Source organism: Antechinus flavipes, chromosome 3, assembly GCF_016432865.1.
Source record: "Antechinus flavipes isolate AdamAnt ecotype Samford, QLD, Australia chromosome 3, AdamAnt_v2, whole genome shotgun sequence".
NCBI lineage: Eukaryota > Metazoa > Chordata > Mammalia > Dasyuromorphia > Dasyuridae > Antechinus > Antechinus flavipes.
In genome coordinates, this window is record NC_067400.1 from 494,175,850 (window position 1) to 494,196,596 (window position 20,747).

At 32.5% G+C, this 20,747-nt stretch overlaps 1 protein-coding gene across 1 annotated transcript in view; it reads left to right on the forward strand.

Moving 5' to 3' along the window:
* The window catches only part of ARHGAP42 (Rho GTPase activating protein 42), a 405,542-nt gene that overhangs the window by 295,829 nt on the left and 88,966 nt on the right, over positions 1 to 20,747 (forward strand). Inside the window, exons 7-8 of the mRNA XM_051986849.1 lie at positions 12,247 to 12,351; positions 14,271 to 14,400. Coding sequence (XP_051842809.1) covers positions 12,247 to 12,351; positions 14,271 to 14,400 — 235 coding nt within the window. The remainder of the gene's footprint in view (positions 1 to 12,246; positions 12,352 to 14,270; positions 14,401 to 20,747) is intronic.

Here is a 20,747-nt window from a genome sequence, read left to right on the forward strand (position 1 = left end):
GTAATTTTCATGTAAGAAAAGGTCATCACAGTATGAAGACAAAAATTCAATTAAGAAAATTAAATATAGAAATCAAGCCATTCTCCAATTGATAAATGGTCAAAGGATATGAACAGACAATTCTCAGACGAAGAAATTGAAACTATTTCTAGCCATATGAAAAGATGCTCCAAGTCATTATTAATCAGAGAAATACAAATTAAGACAACTCTGAGATACCACTACACATCTGTCAGACTGGCTAGAATGACAGGTAAAGATAATATGGAATGTTTGAGGGGATGTGGGAAAACAGGGACACTGATACATTGTTGGTGGAATTGTGAATACATCCAGCCATTCTGGAGAGCAATTTGGAACTATGCTCAAAAAGTTATCAAACTGCGCGTACCCTTTGATCCAGCAGTGTTACTACTGGCCTTATACCCCAAAGAGATACTAAAGAAGGGAAAGGGACTCGTATGTACAAAAATGTTTGTGGCAGCCCTGTTTGTAGTGGCCAGAAACTGGAAACCGAGTGGATGCCCATCAATTGGAGAATGGCTGAATAAATTATGTTATATGAATATTATGGAATATTATTGTTCAGTAAGAAATGACCAACAGAGACTTACACAAACTGATGCTGAGTGAAATGAGCAGGACCAGGAGATCATTATATACTTCAACAACAATACTATATGATGATCAATTCTGATGGACCTGGCCATCTTCAGCAATGAGATGAACCAAATCAGTTCCAATGGAGCAGTAATGAACTGAACCAGCTACACCCAGCGAAAGAACTCTGGGAGATGACTAAGAACCATTACATTGAATTCCCAATCCCTATATTTTTGCCTGCCTGTGTTGGAATCTTTACAAACTGCTAAATCATTAGAGTTGATAGATTATTGATCTGATCTTACAAGAAGATATTTTGGGCAAGAACCTGAAACAAGGTACTAAGTAGAACTAACTGATACATGCTTGTGTTCATACCTTTACTCATTACAGTTCACAAGTATGGGAGATTCACAAAGTTAACTGTGTAACTTTGTGAATTCACACCTCCCTTGAAGCTCTTAGGGCCAGAGAGCACTATGGGAGAAAACCCATAATCCCTCCCTCTCGTATCCCACAATTCCTCTCTCGTATAAAAGACACAGACAGAGGCTTTCAGTTAGATTTCAGCGGAATTATGCCAGAAGCCCTCTCTCCGAGGCAAGAGAGATCCATTCCATTTTTCCAGTTGGCTGGCTGGTGGCTGAAGAAAGCAGAGGCAGAAGAAGCAAAGGACAATCTGCAAGAGCTCTTGGAACCAAGCAAAGAGATAGGCCTCTAAGCTAACTGGGCTATATTGGAGACAATAAAAGATCTGAACTTTTATCACCTGACTGCATTTTGGGGTAATTATTGATCTGAACTGATACTAAGGCTACCTCCAGAAAACCTCCCCAAGAAACCTGCTCTCCCTCAGAGAGAATCATTATAATATTTATTTTAAAGAAGAAAAAAGAACACCACATGCCTGCATTTTGGATTTCCTTCACAGGCTAATTGTACACTATTTCAGAGTCCGATTCTTTTTGTACTGCAAAATAACAGTTTAGTCATATATACTAATTGTGTATCTAATTTATACTCTAATATATTTAACATCTACTGATCATCCTGCCATCTAGGGGAGAGGGGAGGGGGAAGGAGGGGAAAAATTGGAACAAAAGGTTTGGCAATTGTCAATGTTGTAAAGTTACCCATACATATAACTTGTAATTAAAAAGCTATGAAATAAAAAAAAAAAGAAAATTAAATATATAGGGAAAGTTTGCTTATGTTCTTTCTTAATGATAATGAATAAGAGTTTGATAAAACATCTGGAGTTCTAGCTGATTGTAAGATGATTATAAATCAACAGCTAGGTGACTCAGTAGATAGAGCATCAGCCCTGAAGTCAAGAAGACCTAAGTTCATATCTAGCCTCAGACACTTAACACTTGCTAGCTGTGTGACCCTGGGCAAGTTACATAACACAAATTGCCTGAGGGAGGGAAGGAAGGAAGGAAGGAAGGAAGGAAGGAAGGAAGGAAGGAAGGAAGGAAGGAAAGAAGGAAGAAAGGAAGAAAGGAGAAGGAAGGAGATTAAGGGAGGGAGGGAGGAAGAAGCATTGCTTCTAAGAATAAGAAGGCTCTGATCAGATCCTCTGGAAATTTTTGTTCATTTCATATTTTTTAGATATGGATTAGACTCAAATGCCACTGAGGGGATCTGTGATTTTGTGATCACAAAGATACATTGATTTCCAGTTTATAAAGTAATTCTAAATTACCTTATGAGGAAAAACAGTCTAAACATTATCCTTATTGTACAGATGAGAAAATTGATATTGACAGAGGTTAAATAATATGATTTTCTGTCCATCATCTCCATTTAGAGTAGGAAGAATATTTCTTAGGAATTTGACAATTGCCTTTCCTCTCAAAATAAATTTGTGAAATGAATAGTATAGAGAAACTTGTTGGTTCTTCCCCTGTTTGCTGTCTTAAAATCCTTCCTCATAATAGAATGTACTTGTGTATTTTTCTGAATCTAAGGATATCTTTCCTGAGGTTTCATAACTGAAATTGATGCTAAATTCTTTCTTTCAAAATCCTGGCCTGCCTTCTGAATTTTCCTTTTAGTGGCAACTGGATCTCATTCTCATTTCTAGTCTTGTAGCCTCTCTGCATGCTCAGGTTTTATATCCAATTTTCAGTAAGATTATGAAAGACATGTAAATAATATTCCTATCTTAACCTGAAGAAAACATCCTTGGGTCCAAGTGAAGAACAAATAAATTAGCATGAAAAAATGGAGAATTCTTTATTTTATATAGGTGACAATAGACTATATGGTTCAGCATGTCAGAAAAACACTTTTATTATCATTTATATATTCAATTTTTAAGAGAATTTTGTAAGTAGAAATTATTGTATTGATACATGGAAAAATCTTTGACCTATCTTAGGTGATCCCAGAGCAGAAGTTCTTGTGTTTACAAGTGATAAGTAATGCAAAGACATATAAGATGTAAATCCTGCATGTGCTTACATGTTGATGAGACTGTCAGTTTCAAGGATGATATATTGGGAAGGAATGCTACTTTGCATAAGAAATATGTTTTTACTTTCAGATAAACAACATCTGTTTCAGATAACGATGTATTTCTTCAATTAAAACAAAGTGACACTTTTTTCTATTCTAATGAAGTTATCTCCCCTCATTTCACAAACTTAACAGAATAGTATTGAGATAATATTGAATTTATCAAGATTTTGACTATCTTAAGAAAAAAATTGGAATTGTAAACATTTGGTGAAGAAAGGAAAATGTACATTTAATAGAAATTTAATGAATATTCTTTTTCTTAGTATATTTTCATTTATTTCATTAAATATTTCTCAATTATATGGAAAAATGTTTAACATTCTTTAAAAAAAAATTTTGTTTCACATTCTTTCATTCCCTTCCTTCCTCCCTTCCCTCTTCTTTAAAAAGGCAAGTAATTTGATATTGATTATTCATGTGAAGCTAATGAGTATTCTTTAATAAAGTCTTTAAAATCAAGTAACTTTAAAATCATTATTTTCATTTAGAGTTCTTAGGTTACATGTTCTGTTCCCCTTTAAAACACCCTGTGCACATTTGTCCTACTTATCCTTAAAACATTTGTCCTATTTATTATATTTTAGTAGAGCAGCAGAAAACATTTCCCAGCACCAGTATAGTTCAAAGGCTCACAAATTTGGGTCATCTGCTTTTATATTCATCAATTTCATTGATATGTTTAGGGATTTTTGTGGGGAAAAGGAAAAAAAAAAGCATAATCTGCTTGTCATTAGTATGCACAGATACTTGAAGTGAGTTGATAAAAATCATCTTCTACTTCAAGGTGTCTATATTTGTTCCCTTAGGTTTAAAGTGACTATAAATAGCTATAACAGCTGAATATTGTAATCTAAAGTACATTAAACCTTTTTTGATCATGTATTTCATCAATTAAAAAAAAATTGTAGCACTTGATCCAAATGTGCATAGTTATTTAATTTAGAATTATATTTAGTACAATTGTACTGATTTAAATGAAATTACTTTAGAACTTACAGGAAATGTAAATTTTTTCAAAAATAGGTAAAGAGCAAACATTTTGTTCTTGAGTCTAGAGAACCAGTAGTGTTTACTGATTAAGTAATTGACATAGTCCTATGTTTTAGGAAAACCATGTGATGATTATGTGACAGATCTATTGCAGAGGGGAATAACTTGAGGTAAAATAATTGCAGCACTATCTTTCAGAAGAGATGGAAGAGGATGAAATCAGGAGTACAGGAAGAGTATTTGCCCTTGGTGGTGGAAAGAGCCACCATCACTTCACCAGAGTTTGAAATAGAAGAAAATAGAGAATCAATGGAAATTTAAAATGAGGATAAGGGCAAAGAGGGTACTCATAGCAAGTGGTCTCCACTTCTTAGTACAAGAGAAGTAATAAAACTCTTTCCAAAAAGATGAGGGTGTGTAAAGCTTGAAGGGAAAAGCAAAAATTTGGAATGACTTCTGTGGGAAAGGATTGTCTTGCCATGGTGAGGGCCCAGTGGAGATTAGATAATTACTAATATGATACTTCCTCCATTACTCCTGCTATTCCTCAGCCATACCATTCAACTTCAAATGTTTTGTTTTGATTTCATTTGTTTTCCAAACTCTGCTGAACATATTTTCTCAAAGATTCCTATCATTTTTTTCAGTGCTGAGACTGATTTTTCTTGAATCTTTGTTCCTTTGATCTTTTCTTTCCCTTGACATAATTGATCACACTTGAATCCTCAGCATTCTTTCCAACTTTAGCTTTGGTAAAGCTCTTAGCAGCATAAGCTGTCACAAATGTAATGATCCTTAGAGTTCAAGTAGTATTTCTTTTTTTCTCATTTTGCACAGAGGGAGGATAAGGCCCAAAAGGTTAAGTGATTTGTCTGAGACCACACAGCTGGTTAGTGGGAGAGATGGGATAAGAACCCAGGTCTCTTTTTTTTCCAAATATATGCTTTGTTTTTCTACCATAACTCTCAAAACTCTCAGCCCGTTGGGTTTCATTTTATACTTTACTTTATACTTTTATTTCATACTGAGTTTGCTCTTGTTCAAAAATTTTAGAAAAAAAATAGAATTGAGTCCCTAAATAGTTCAGTTTAGGGACTTCTGTCTTGATCTTTTGACACAAGGTGACCTGATAATTTAATGTCATTATATTTATCCCATCTCTTCTGTAATGCATTGCACTCCACTGCTTTTTAACCTTACTACTGCTCACCTAGTACATTTTTCTTACAAAGCCCTTAGATTATCTTTTTTTAAGTTTTTAAATACACATTGATTGCTTTATGAATCATATTGGGAGAGAAGAATCAGAGCAAAACGGAAAAACCATGGGAGAGATGATTTTAAAAATGAAAAAAAAAAAAGAAGTGAACATAGCACACGTTGATCTTTTGCTGGATGCGGATGACATTTTCTGTCCAAAATCTATTGGGATTGTTTTTCACTGAACCACTGAGAATAACCAAGTCTTTCACAGTTTATCATTGCAAATTCTAGCCATTATTGTGTACAATGTATTCCTGGTTCTGCTTGTTTCACTCACCATCAGTTCATATAAATCTTTCCAGGCCTTTCTAAAATCAGCTTGTTCATTTTTTATAGAACAATAACATTTCATCACCTTCATGTACCACAGCTTGTTTAGCCATTCCCCAATTGATGGGCATCCACTCGTTTTCTATTTCTTTGTTACCACAAAAAGACCAGCCACCAACATTGTTGTACATGTGGGTCTTTTCATTCCTTTTTGATTTCTTTGGGATACAGACCCTGGAGTAACACTGCTGGGTCAAAGGGTATGCATAGTTTTATGTCCGTTTGGGCATAGTTCCAGATTGCTCTCCAGAATGGTTGGATCATTTCACAACTCCACCAACAATGCATCAGTGTCTCAGTTTTCTCATATCCCCTCCAACAATTGTCATTATCTTTTCCTGTCATTTTAGCCAATCTGAGAGGTGTGAGGTGGTATGTCAGACTTGTTTTAATTTGCAAGCCTTTAGATTCTCTCTATCTTGCCCCCTCAGTTTTTTCTCATATATTTGAGAATGACTGGAGTAAGCATTTTCTCCCCTTAGATTCTTCTTGCTCACACTCAAAAACATCCCTATAGTCAGGCTGTAGCTGTTTCATCATGACTTTTTAAAAAAATATCTGGAGCTGTATATCAGAAAATGTTTTTATCATCCTTGTCTATCTGCCTAAATATTAGTTAAAGTTGCTTATTAGAGATGGTCGGCAAATGTTAAAATGTTATATGAATGAATGAATCAATATATGAGTTATCTTAAAACATAAGTTACCAGAATACAAGGACCTCTACAACACCAAACTTTACTTACAGACATGGGATAAATGCTAAATGAAAATGCTCATGGAATCAGGTTGACAGTTTTTATTCCAATTTATGGCATTTTAGAGGTTTTCTTTATGAATTCATTTTCACCCAATAAGTATTTATTATGCATTTGCAATGTACCAAGTACTATGCTGAATTCTAGGAATATAAAATTAAAAGGAATTAGGACTTGCCATCTAGAACTACCTTCCAGAGTGGGAATAATGTGGCAGAGAATAGCACAGATAGATATAGATAATATATTATCACAGTAGATATTAGGTAAAGTACTCAATGGCTTAAGCATCTCTCATGATCATAAAGTAGAAAGTAATTAAAGCTCTCTAATGGTAGAGGGCCTTTAGTTGGACATCCCCTCCTCCCACTAAAAAAAATCTTTTTGCAGTACAGAACAATCTTGTATATCATAGGTCCTTATTATTGAATTACTCGTTAATTACAATGTTAGTTAAAGTCTGAATCTAATAATAATAGCTAGCATTTATATAATACTTTAAAGTTTGCAAGACTCTACAAAAATTATATCATTTTATCCTCACAATAATCCTGTGAGCTATTATGTTTGTTGCTGTTATTATCATCTTCATTTTACAGTAATTAAGTGATTTGCTCCAAATAATACAGCTAGTAATTATCTGAGGTCTTATCTGAATAAAATCAAAGTTAGGAAGAACTCCAGGTTTAGAGCTATATCTACTGAGCTGCCTAGCTGCTTAAGATATTTGATTGATCTTTCCATTTAACCTTGTAATTTGATTTGTTCAGAAATTCTTCTAGATGGAAAAAAAAAGTGTTTTTTTTTTTTTTGTTGTTGTTGTTGTTGTTGTTGTTGGGGGTGGGGTGGGGGAATTCTAGGCCATAGTCTTCTGATAAATTAAGAGATATTATGAGACTTGTTTTGGATATGAAAGCAAAAATCCCATTTAGTTCCATCAGTAAAGGGCAAAATGAGCCCCTAAAAGTTTTACTCTGCTGCCATCTTGTGGCACTTATTTGTATGAATTTTATTAGCTGAAAAACTGATAAACCACACAAACCCACACATTGTGCAGTGTGAGCATTCTTATGTCTTTTATTAGCATTTTAAAATTTATTTTAACTCTTAGGGAAGCCCTTCCATATAGAAATTATTTTTAAAATAAATTTTTATTTTCTTGGAGGGGGGGGCCAGAGTTGAAATATACAAACCTTTGAAGGTTTTTCTATTAGTTGATAAAATGTCAAAGTGAACAACAATAGTAACAGTAATGATAAGATAATTCATATCATCCTTTAAGATTTGAAAAATGCTTTAAATATGTTAATTCACTTGATTCTCACATCCACTCTATTTTTATTTTTTATTTCCCCCACTTCTAGATAAAGAAACTGAAACTGACTTTTAAGTGATTTGCTTAAGGTCACATAGTTAATAAAGGTTCAAAGTCATGTCATTCTTGAGATGTACTTTTAAAATCAGAGTATATGGGGGATGTGTTTAAAGAAATTTATACTGAAATTCTTGAGTAAATTATTTTATTAGGCTCAGCAAAAATCATTGACCAACATATGCAATTTGGACAGTTTAAGTGGGTGTCAGAAATAGAACCCCAAAAGTACTTGAAGAAAAGAAAAAAAGCCATTTGTTCTATACTATTATCTACTTTCTGAAAAATACATCTGTATCTGGAGAACTCTAATATGTCATAAAGGGCCAAAAACTAGAGAAGCAAAGGACATTATTTAGGATTTTTAGTGGTTTTAAAAAATCTTCTACTGCTACAATATTTTCTATCTTTGTTTTTTGTCATCTTTTTAGCTCTCAATGAAAAAAAATATTAGATCTCAGGACATTTGGTGTTTTGATGAAAAGGTTTTTTCTAGTTTTTCTTCAAAACATTCTCTAATATTTTCATTTCTGCCTCAGAGGACACTATAGTAATATTTCTGACTATATCCTTATTGGTACAGGGAATTTGTATTAGAAATTGAGAAAACTACAAATAATATTTCAGTAGTATACCAATAAACCCATATTGGATATATACTTTGTATCTTTTTATCCTTCTGCATAGTAATATGTTTATTAAATCAGTTTTTAAAAATCATATTATATTTTAAAGCAGTGGTTTGACTTAAATACACTATAGTTTCTGCATTTAGGCAGAATGTGTTGTATATGTGTGTATGTGTTTTGACAAATTTATATAACTAAAAAGGAATGTTATTTTAGTCAATGGCATTATATATGATGTTCAAATACCTATAAACTTGCATGTATTGAATAATGCACAATTCCTAATGGAATACAACTCTTAACATATTATTTATAAGTCATTAATGCAATTCTACTCAGTTTAGGTAATTATAATTCTGTAAGAGTCATAGTAGAGGAGAAAAATCATAAAAATAAAAAAAAAAACTTTTAAAGTAATTAAATAAGCAGTTAAAACTATTCCTATTCTGAGAACCAAAATACTTTTTGAGTAATTCACAACCTCTAAGAAGAAAAAAGCAGAATGATTTTTGTACTTAGAAGTAGAATCTATATTTATTTGTTAGAAATTATAGTGTGTCTACCAATTGAAGCATGAGGCTTGTTATTTTCCCAAGGACAATGAAATGACAGGATTCATTCTGTATATGAAAATGAATTCAAGTTTCATTTATCCTGTAACTATGTACATGGCAAAATTACTCCCTTCCCCCATCCTATATAAATTTCTTGAAGATATGTATTGTTTGGCACCAGAGAGAGAAAGATTAGGAAAAAAGATAGAAAGATTATAAAAAATAGATTAGAAAATACACTTCCTGCCTTAGACCTTTCATTCTTCTAGGGCAAAGGTTCTCAATCTTATTTGACCTCTTCTGCATTCTGGTAAAGCATAAGGACTCTTCTCAGAAAAAAAATGCTTGCTGTCTATTTTAATAATTGGAGAAAATCCTAATTTTCAATTTGAGGTTAATGAAAATAAAAGATGTAACTTTTTTTTTTCTCTATTCAAGTTCAAAAAGCACCTGTAATTTATCCACAGACCTGGGAATGGTCCAGTTAAGAATCTCCATATGGTGGAGTTGAGGGTATAGAATAGGGAATAAAAGGGCAAGAAGAGGAATCCATAAAAAATATTGTAGCAAAATCAAAGGAGTGAGAAAATATTTTTCAATGTTTCTCTGAATTGAGTCTTGAAAGGAAATAAGGCATCTAAGAAGCAAAGTTGAGTAGAAAATGCACTGAACACAGTAGGTGCTTATCTGCTTAATCAAGATTAATATAAAAGTATCAGGGAAGGCTAATTGAAATAAATTTAATATCTGGATATGAGATAAGGCTGCATCTTAGTCTGAACTTTGAAGCAAGACTAGGATTATAGAACTGGAACAGGAAAAGACTTCAGAGGCAATCGAGTCTAACCCCATCATATAAATGAGGCAGCTATGGCACAGAGGGCAAATGACTTACTTAGGATCACACAGACAGCAAACATGGAATGGAATCTGACCCCAGATTTACAATCTCCACCTGCATTTTCCACTTCTTTGCTGCTATTAAGAGTGATAATCTATTACCCCCTCTGTTTCTGTGTAGTATTTCTGTACTTCTGTAGGATAGACAGAGCTTCCTTTCTTGCCTCTATGCTCCTTTGTATCTATCTATATGAGCTCTACTGTTCTAGTGTCCCTGTGCTGCTCTTTCTTAATCTGCCATTATGCTTCCTAAATTCCTGTTACATTGTTAATAAACTGTCCTTAATTTTAGATTTTTCTTCTCCTCCCACCCTTTCTTTAATATCACATTAACATAAAATTTGCCCCTACTAGATATAATTGAATCTACCTAATAGATTAAAAACTCCTTGACAGCAGTTACTGTTCCTTTTTCTTTGTATCCTTTATAATAGAGGAAGTAGCCAACTCATTAAGGATATCCCAGATAGAAATTATTAACTAAATTGCAAGACTTTTTCACTTAGCACACTTAGCAATCAACAAGCACTTATTAAGCTTGTAGTAATATGCCAAGCACAACACTAATTTGGGAATGCAAAGAATCAAACAATCTCATCCTGGAGGAATTTGTATTTTATAGAGGGAGATAACATGTACACATAGAAGTATAGGCACAAGTACAGCATAGAGACAGGGACTGAACTTGTGATTTCATTGCATTAGGTAACTTGGATTAGGAAGTGCTTCCTACCATGGCAATTTCTCATGCTCTTTGCAACTTACAGTTTTTTTAGAGAGCTATCTAGACTAAAGAAAAGTTAAATGACATGCTCAGGATCCCATAGCCAGGTTAGCCTTTGAATATTTAGTTTCAAAGTCAAATCTCTAGCCATTATATCCCACTGCTTTTCTTACAGCATTGTGTGTGTTTGTATGTGGGAGAGAGCCAGAGAGAAGGAGAGAGAGAAATTTAAGGTAATTTGAGGGGTTGGGAGAAGGCACTGGCATTTGTGGAGAAAACAGAAACTTCATTGGGAAGATAATGTTTGAACTAAGCCTTGAAAGAAACTAGAAATTGTAATAGATGGAGAAAGGGAAGGAATATAATCTTGGGGGGAGAGGGCAGGGCAGAGTGAACTATTGTAAAGGGATAGAGTATGGAATTGTCTTACTTAGAGATCCAAAATGAAAGCTTGTTTAGCCAGACTTAAAGAGTACATTAGTATTTTGCCTTTGTTTTAAGGCAAAATAAACATTTAAACCACTATTACCTAAGACAGAAATCCTAAAATAGCTCATTGTTTGGAAGTGAATTTTAACTTAATTGGGTATTTTAAGTTCAGAGAAGAGTGGTTGTGCTAACTATCATAATCATAGTCAGTACTACTGTTGAGACAAACTAAGTAACAAAGTAGCTATCACTGAAAAAGGAATAAAAATCAGTTTCTGATAGCTACAGTTTCATGATCACATTCTCTCCCAAGTTAGGAGGCAATGGTTCATCGTTACAAGGTACAAGGGAATTGACAGGATGACCATTTCCTCTTTAACTTGACCTGTGATGCTTTCAGAAATATTTTCCTTTAATATATATATATATATATATATTATATTATATTATATTATATTATTATTATATTATTTTATATATTTCCCAACTTATTCTTCTTTCAGATCAGTTTAGCAAAACTAATCAGTACTTGGACCAGATCTAACATGATATACAGTACTCCACATCCAAGATTCCCAATCTATGTTTAAAAACTCAAAAACTAACCTCACCTCCCCCACCAAAAAAAGCAACAGAAAACCATTAAGTAGGAAAACACCTTTTTATTATTTTTGCCCAAACTTGCTCATTATAATTTCACATAGTAAGCACTTAATGATTGCTTATTGACTGATCAATACAGTTTGGATCATTTTATTGCGCTTTTCATTTATTTACATTGTTGTCATCTTTATATACATACATACATACACACACACACACACACACACACACACATATATATATTTCTTGATTTTGCTTACTTCTCTTTGGAGCTTACTTCTACTTTAGTGCTTCTATGAATTCTTTATAGGCATGATTTCTTACTTCAGTGTAATATCCAGGTATCCTAATTTGATTAGCCATTCTCTAATCAATAGGCATCCACTTAACTGATCTTTACTACAAAAAGTACTGCTAAAAATATTTGGTATATGCAAGACCATTCTTTTTGTCCTTATCCTCCTTAGGGTTTATACTTGGCACTGAAATTTTTGGTCTCAAGTTGTAGGCATTTCAGCTATTGAAATTTTCAGTGTTTTCATTATGTTTTTTCTTTTTGTCCTTGCAGCTTTTGTCCTTCCTTCAGGGATTATTCACTTTTTACCATGAAGGATATGAACTGGCTCAGGAATTTGCACCCTACAAGCAGCAGTTGCAGTTCAATTTACAGAATGTAAGACTCTATATTAATGCTATGTTATAACTAAATGGAGGTTTTAGTCAGTAGAACTACTTTCTAACACCATTTAAACCATGAACTTTCTTTAAAAAATCATATACATTCAGTTCTCAATAATAAGAACTAACAAGAAGTTCTCAAATGACAAAGAAAACCTATTTGAATTATCAAAGAATCTGAATTAGAGTATCTCGGGGAAATTGTGAGCAACAGCAAGGCATAGTGAACTAAGAAGTCAAATGGCCTTCATTTAAATCATGATTTTGCTTCTTATGACTTGTGTGAAGTCTGACAAATCAGTGAACTATTTTGAGTTGCAGTTTCTGAAAAGTGTGGTTCTTGAACCAGATAACCTATCTCTAAATTTCTCTCTAGGTCTCAGTATATTATGAATTTCACATGCATAATGGGGAGCAGCTTAGAAAGAGGAGTATTTGAGAGAAAAAGTCATGGTCAGTGTGGCCTGTCAAACAACTATTTTATTCAAATGAAAAATGTTTTTAAAAATGAAAGAATTTTTATTTACTTAAAAATTTTAAATAATTAAAAATAATTTAAATAATTAAAAATAAAAATAATTATTTGTCTAAATCAGGCATTGTTTTTAAAAAAAATCTACTTTGATCTTTCTTAAAAAGTTTCTTTTAAAAAAACAAAAAAGCTTCTTTAACTACTACTCCCCTCCACCTTATAGGGAGAGTAGTTTGTTAGTTAGCTCTTTTATATGATTTTCAATACTTTTTACCATTTAATAATAAAAATAATAAGTAGTATTTTCAAAATGCTTGAAGGTTAAAGGGCTTTTTACAGATATTTCATTTTGTCTTCACAAATATGGGAGAGAGGTGATGTTATTATAATTCCTATTTTGTACATGAGGATATTGAGGCACAGAGAGGTGAAGCACCATGCCTAGTATTAATTGTAATTGTCTGAGGCCAAATTTGAAATCAGGTCTTCCTGACCTCAGATCCAATGCTCTCTCTGCTCTGTTACATAACTGCCATTTTAAAAATGCCTACATTTTGAAGTCATTTTTATCACAAGTCAATCTTAACATGAATTCTAAATTGATACCAAGTGAATTATTCAATCAAAAATTGAATTAGTCAGAAACATTGGGAAATTCATTAATTTTTTCAGATCCTTTCAATTATTAGAGTAGTGATTACAGTCTGGTTTATTACCAAAGAGAATGACATTTATAGAAAGTAATTCATTGTTTATAATTTTTGGAAATCACCTCAAAGAATTGTGCTGATTTAAAACTATTGTATAAATTTGAAATAAGGATGCTTTTTTTCTTATCTGTGGCCATTGACTTGCACCAAGGCTTGAAATGAGAAATAAAGGAGGGAACGGTTTGTGACTGTATAAATATAACTCTGGAAAACTTCCTACTAAATCTTCATCTTATTTTAGGATAAATATTTTAAATAATTTCAAAATGGAATTTATATTTATATTAAGACCAGGTAAGAGATCATTGTGGCCAAATAGGACTAGAACTATGGTGAAAGAGAGAGAAAGAGGGAGGGTAGGAAACGGGAAGGAAGAGACTGAGGGAGGGAGAGGTGGAGAAAAGAAGATACAGAAAGATGGAGAAATACACACTGAAAGAGAGATAGAAAAGGGTGTGTGAAGTAGACAAAAACTGGAATATAAAAGATAGATATGTGTACATTATGATTATACACAAAGATAATCTCTCTACTGCAAAATTCTTTTAATTGTTCTGCATCTTTTCAATTATAAGAATAATTGGTGTCATTTTTATTTACTAATTGCCATATAGACTATATGAAATGAATGTTGGAGGTCCGATCTGACTTTCCAGCTGAAAATTTCTGACCCTTGGCTTTTATGCTGACTTCTAAATAAACTATCAAATTGATTTTTTCTTTATATTTCAGACAAGGAATAATTTTGAAAGCACTCGTCAAGAGGTAGAGAGATTAATGCAGAGAATGAAATCTGCAAATCAAGATTACCGTCCTCCAAGTCAGTGGACAATGGAAGGATATCTTTATGTACAAGAGAAACGTGAGTCAACTCTTATGAATTACCAATAAGCAAAAGAAAAAAAAAAAAAAACAGAAACTTGCTGTTTAGTAGCTATTGAATTAACTGCAGATCAGGTTGGAAACATCTTGAGAGAAAGAGCTTGAAATTTAAGTTTTAATATGCTGGTAATACAGATATGAAGTGAGATAGTCCTTGCCCTAAATGGAGGTTATGTTCTAAGGAGGTTAAATTCATAAAGGGGATAAGGGCCAGAGAATGGAGTTTGGGTTTAGAGAATCACAAAGATGTTGAATAAAGCAGTATAAGATTGGGTTGTCATGCCTTTTCCAAATTTAATAGCAGTATCGATTTGTTCACTATTCCCAAAGCAAGAGTTGAAAAATTAAAAGTGTAGGTGGAGTACCAGGGCAGAAGGCAATATGATATAATTAGTTAGGCACAGTGACATGCTGTGGATATAGGATCCTACCTGTAAAACTTGAGATTGAGTTTTATTAACCTATATGTGACAAAAAACCCAAGTGAGAACCAATTACAGTACTTGATTATTCTTGACACTTATTTCCTAACCTTCCATTCAGATTTGAGAGTGCCAACTTGACACCAAATAACTAACCAATTTTATACTTGAAAAATGACTAGATATAGAATTAAATTAAATGGACCCTATGAGGAAATCCCACAATTATGTGAGTACAAAGATGACTTATCTAGAGACAGACTTTTATTTTTACTTTTTATGAACTTTTAAATGAAAATTTAGCTACTAAATTTAAGCTCTAAAATAGATTTATCTTTTGCTACATTCATTCAAGGACTTAAGCAAGAAAAATAGCACTTAGACTTCTGAAGTCTGTTTTTCCCCAAGTTTGTCTCTCACTTGTTCTGGCTTGACCTGAAGCTTCATATTTTTTGTCCAATTCTAATCAAGGTCTTTGAGTTGTCTGACATGTGTCTGCTTTTTTTCTGAGTTATGAATCAAGTCTTGAGGCTTCTATTCCTAAGACTCTATAAGCTGTCCTTGGTTTTACTCAGCTTCTCATTCCCTAGAGTTAGCTCATTGATTGTTATATATTATAAACAATAACAATCCCATATAACCCTAGTCCTTCCACTTCATACATGATCTCTACCTCCGCTAACTGCTCTTTCTATATTCATTAATTCATGGGGGCATATCATAGTAACAACTGTCATTATGTTATTCAGGACATATAGACTATATAATCCACTACACTAATAGTTCCATAATGCATGCATAATTTAAGAAAAATTATTATGTTTAGAGTAATGCTGGACTTGTTTAAATTCCCTAAGGAAACTGACTAGGCTTCAGGTAGAAAAATATTATCAGTGTTCTAGGTCCAACTCTTCTAGTTCTTCTAGAAGAATTTTTTGATTTTTAAAAAATTCTTAATGCCCTTCTGAACAGTGGTCACCACAACTCATACTAACCTTAAAAACATTTCCCGTAGGGGAAAATGTAGTCCTGCCTGAGAAGAAGTAGCTATGAGTTAGCTTTGAATTCAGCAACTAAGTTTATATTTACACAGTGTGGGGAAATGCTTGATAGAAAATGGTTAATCTAATTTTAAAATTATTTTATTGATCTAATCTGAGTATTTATACTTGTAAACCATTGTGTAGAAAACTATCATTCACACAAAAACAGTAATGCAACTGATTTTTTTAATGCTTATTTCAGTGGTTACAAATGGAAGGAAGGCATTTTACAATTTTGAATTCTTTGAGGGGAGTGTTTTGGTTGTAAAGATTGAGAGTTTCCAAGAATATTTCTAATGCATATTAAAACTAAAAATACTAAAAATATTTTTATAATTTCAAGCTATATGATGAAGTAAAAATGGCATTTAAGATAGCTTCAGGATAAGCATCTGGATCTAACCAAATGACTAAATACATACAGATAGATCTATATGCATATATATTATAGTTTTTAAGTCATTTCAGTCATATCCAACTCCATGTGACCTCATTTGGAGTTTTCTTGGCAAGTATACCGTAGTGGTTTGCCATTTCCTTCTCTAGCTCATTTTTACAGGTGAGGAACTGAGGTGGACAGGACGAAGGGGAATATTCCAGAGCCACACAACTATTAAGTGTTTAAAACTATGAAAATGAGTTTTCCTGATTCTAAACCTATTCTGTGTCAACAAGCTGTGCTTTGCATATCATATACATGCATACATACATATAGATATAAATGTATTTGTATATAAAACAAATATATTACATGCTAATATAAAATATATATTAGATGCTTTATATACATATTTATAGGTAATGATCATTCTACATTCTACATTTATTTGCATCTTCTCTATATGTTACTTTCAAAACTAAAAATTGGTTGGTACCTTATCTGTATTTACAGCCATTTCTTTGGATAACTGCCTTCTTTCCCTTCATTGGAATCTTTTGGTGTGTTCATAGTTTCATTTTTGACAACTTCCTCACTCCACCTGTGTTATCATCACCCATAGAACTTTAGTTCTTTATACTTCCTCTAAACTCTTTGAAATCTGCTTCTTAAAATCTAGGGAGCATTCCAGACTATACTTTATTTCCCTTTTCTTTTACAAATTTTCACAGGGAGTGATAGTTTCCCATCAATAGTTCCATTATTTCTAACTTTTGGATCTTTCCTGTTAGTATAAATAAGATCTAATTAAAAAGAAAATTCCCTTTATTGATTCTTCCAACTCTCGAAGGATGAAATTATCATTATGGCAAATCAAGAAATGATGAGTTGCTCTTTTGGCAGAGAAAGGATTATAGTAGGTCTCAGGGAAGTTTAAATCTTTTATCACTACTAGCTAATGCCTCTTTGCCAGACTTGTGATCTATTTCCCAAGCTCATAATCTTTCCTCTTTCTGTTCAATTGATCTATTGTTTACTTCAATAGAAAAATTGCTTCTTTTTCTGTTTTTATTGATCTGCACTGTACCCTTCTGGGTCCTGGATTTTCTCACTTTAGTACCTCTTCTTATTACATAATACCATCTATTCCATTTCCCAAGTAACTTCTTGTTTTGCTAACACAGTAACATATAAACTTTCTAGTCTGGCATTTCAAAGCTTCCACAATTTGATTGAACCTACATTTCCATGTTGTTGTTTTTTTTCCCTGTTACTCCAAATTATTCATTATATATCTAAGGGAAATTGGAATACTCAATGTTTCCCTGAACTTTGGGTTCCATTTCCTGACTTTATGAATTTACATATCTCTTATGTCAAAAGTATACTCTTGATTTTTGCTTTTAAAAATATTTTTCTTCTTTTAAGACTCAAATTAGGTGTCACCTCTTTAGGGAAGCCTTACTTGAACTTATCTTGATTATTTAGTGTTTTTTTCAAACTGAGATGTATTTACTTTAACTATATATGTGTTGTGTCTACTCCCTTTTTCTTTCTTCCAATAGAATATAAATTTCTTCAAAATAAGGACTATTACATGTTAATTTATTTATTGGTTTTAGCCCTAGTGCTGGCAAACTCTATGTAATAAATAAGAATTTATTTAATTGATCAGAAAATAACTTGTCACTATTCTACTGTAAAGAATGATGATGATTATGATGATGAGCACTATTAATACTTTCTAGCAGATTTTAGTAAAGCAAATGAAGAATTCCTCAGTAATTTCAAATTATTGACTTGGGGATAATTTTGTTTTAATTTTAAATTGGACACAGCTTCTCTAGCAAGATTTTTTTTTTAATTTCTAATCCTCTTTAGTACATTATAAATTTCTCATCCTGATGATATCTGAGGATAGTTGGCTATACATTTTAAAATTTAGAATATCCATGGGAGACGAAATCATTAAACAATCTAGATATTACTGATGATATGGATAAGAAAATGTCAGCATCTTCTCTGCTTCTTATATTCTTAAGAATTTTGAGGTACTGAAATTGTAACTTCCTTCACTGAGTCCTATAACCACCATTTATCAAGGAAAGAAGGTAAATTGAAATATTCTGGCTTTGAGTTAGGCTTTCTTTTTCAGCTATAAATTGCCCATCAACTTGTAAATTATAAAAAATAACACTTAAGACTGAATTTTAAAAGAAACAAAAACATCTTTTCATGAAATACCTGCTTATTTAACAACTTTATTCTATACATATTTGGTTAATATTTCACCTTTTTCTGTCTTTTTGAGTCAGTGATCAGGACTCTATTATACCACACTGTCACTAAATAATGATATTATTTCACAAATTTATCTCCACAAAATGGCAGGAACATGAAAAGTGTTTCCATACACTCAAAACTTCTGTAATAAAATTTCCTATTTCGTGTATTTCTTTTATATATCAGATTTATTCACAAATATTACAAAGTTGTGAATGATTATGAAAAAATTGCTACAAATCTTAATAGAAAGTAAATACAATAATCCTTTGTGTTTTATAAAGTACTTCATGCCCCATAACTTAAAAACTAGAGGGATTTATACATTAAAATAATGTGACCCTAGAGACTTATTAATAAAAATTTTATTCCATTTAAATATATTTATATATAAATTCATTGGCATGTGGCTTTGAAATTTAGCCAAGTAGTAATATCATTTATCAGAGTGATGATTAGAATACAAACTTTCAGTTTCATGATACCCAGGATGGAGGAAAAGGGTTTTACTTAGTGTATTTAATTAAAAGTCCATGAAGTAGGTTTAAATGCCTACTTTTTCCTATAGAGTTGGTAGATAAATCAGCTTTCTTAATGGAAAAATGACTGAATGTATTAGTACAGACTTAGGCTAAAATAAAACTTAAATGTTGTATAAATTCAATATGATTTATTATAGGAGATACATCTTACTTTTCTAAAGAGTAGAATTATAAATGAAAGTTTAAAATTAGTTTATTGATCTAATCTGAGTATTTATACTTGTAAACCATTGTGTAGAAAACTATCATTCACACAAAAACAGTAATTTTATTATAGTTCTTATGGTGATACTGCTTTGAATTTTGAATTTTCTCTAGCTTAGTAAAATGAGGGTAGGGGAGGCATTACTTGGCCTTTTCTCTTGAGGTCAGCATGCATCTCTCTTCATCTACCAGCCCTCTGGTATCATACTCATTTCTATTTTGGGAGCAATTTCAGTCTCTTTTTGCACCTATATCAATATTTTTATGTAGCTTTGGTCATTTAGAAGTTGCCTCTTCCCAGTGACAGAGAAGAATTATGCTAAGTAGTCAGAATAAGACTTTCTTTTACCTGAGAGCAAGAAACCCCTTCATAGTGATTCTAAATAAAAATAATAGCATTTACTTGTGTTTTTTTTTTTTTTAATTGTTCTTTAGTCTCTAATGTAATGAAATTACCGGCTTACATAGTTAATTTTAAAGATTGAAAATCAGAGGAATGATTATGTTTTATGATTTAAAAATTCATTGTTGTTACCCAGTTCTCTATATATTTCATTCATTTTTTTTCTTCAATGGATATTGTTCCATACCTACAACAGCAAAATTGAGTTTGACATTAGTAATGTTTCATTAATGTAGCAAAAAAAATATTAACAACTTGTATTTCATTAATTATATGCATCTCTAACACTGAATTTTGCTCTTTCAAGTCTTTGTCTATAAAATATCTGTAGTTTTGAAATAGAAGCCTATAAAATCAACAGTTGTCAATTCTAGAACTAAAAAATTCATAGATTGTGGAGAAAACTTTTTTTTAAAATAATGGCTTTTTGTAATATAGCATTTTGCAGTTTTCAGGGAATTTTCTTGTAAACTATCTCATTTGGTCCTCTACAACTTTTTTGATATGCAGGACCTTAGAGTGCTTTTATTTCCAAATGGAGAAACTATCACTCAAGCGAGGTTAGTATGATCCAGGGTCACAGATGATATGAGGTGGATCTGGGGGCTAGATCCCAAATTGTCCTGCCATGTCCTGAATAAAATTATATGGCCACTCCCTATTGAATTAGGACTGAGAGAATCGAATCAGAAAAGAAGCCTTGACATTCCTCTGAGTCATAATATTCCAGATGTCTTATCTGAATCCTTGCTGGGATAATTCCCCCTCCATTTGAGTATTGCCCCTCCCCTCGCTATCTTCTGCCCTCAAACTTCTTATCTTGACCTTCATCCCATCAGGACTAAGTTATGATTCTTTCCTGGAACTATGGCTTGTTGTCTCCTCACCCAGTATCTTTGCCCTCCCCCCTCTCCTCCCGCCCCCGCCCTCTGCCTTTGTTTCACCTATAGCTGAAGCCCTATAATAAATAAGCAGACATATGAATGGATGGATGAATATTCATTCATTTAAATGAATGAAAACAAGTAAGTTGGGAGTGGGATGGGGAGAA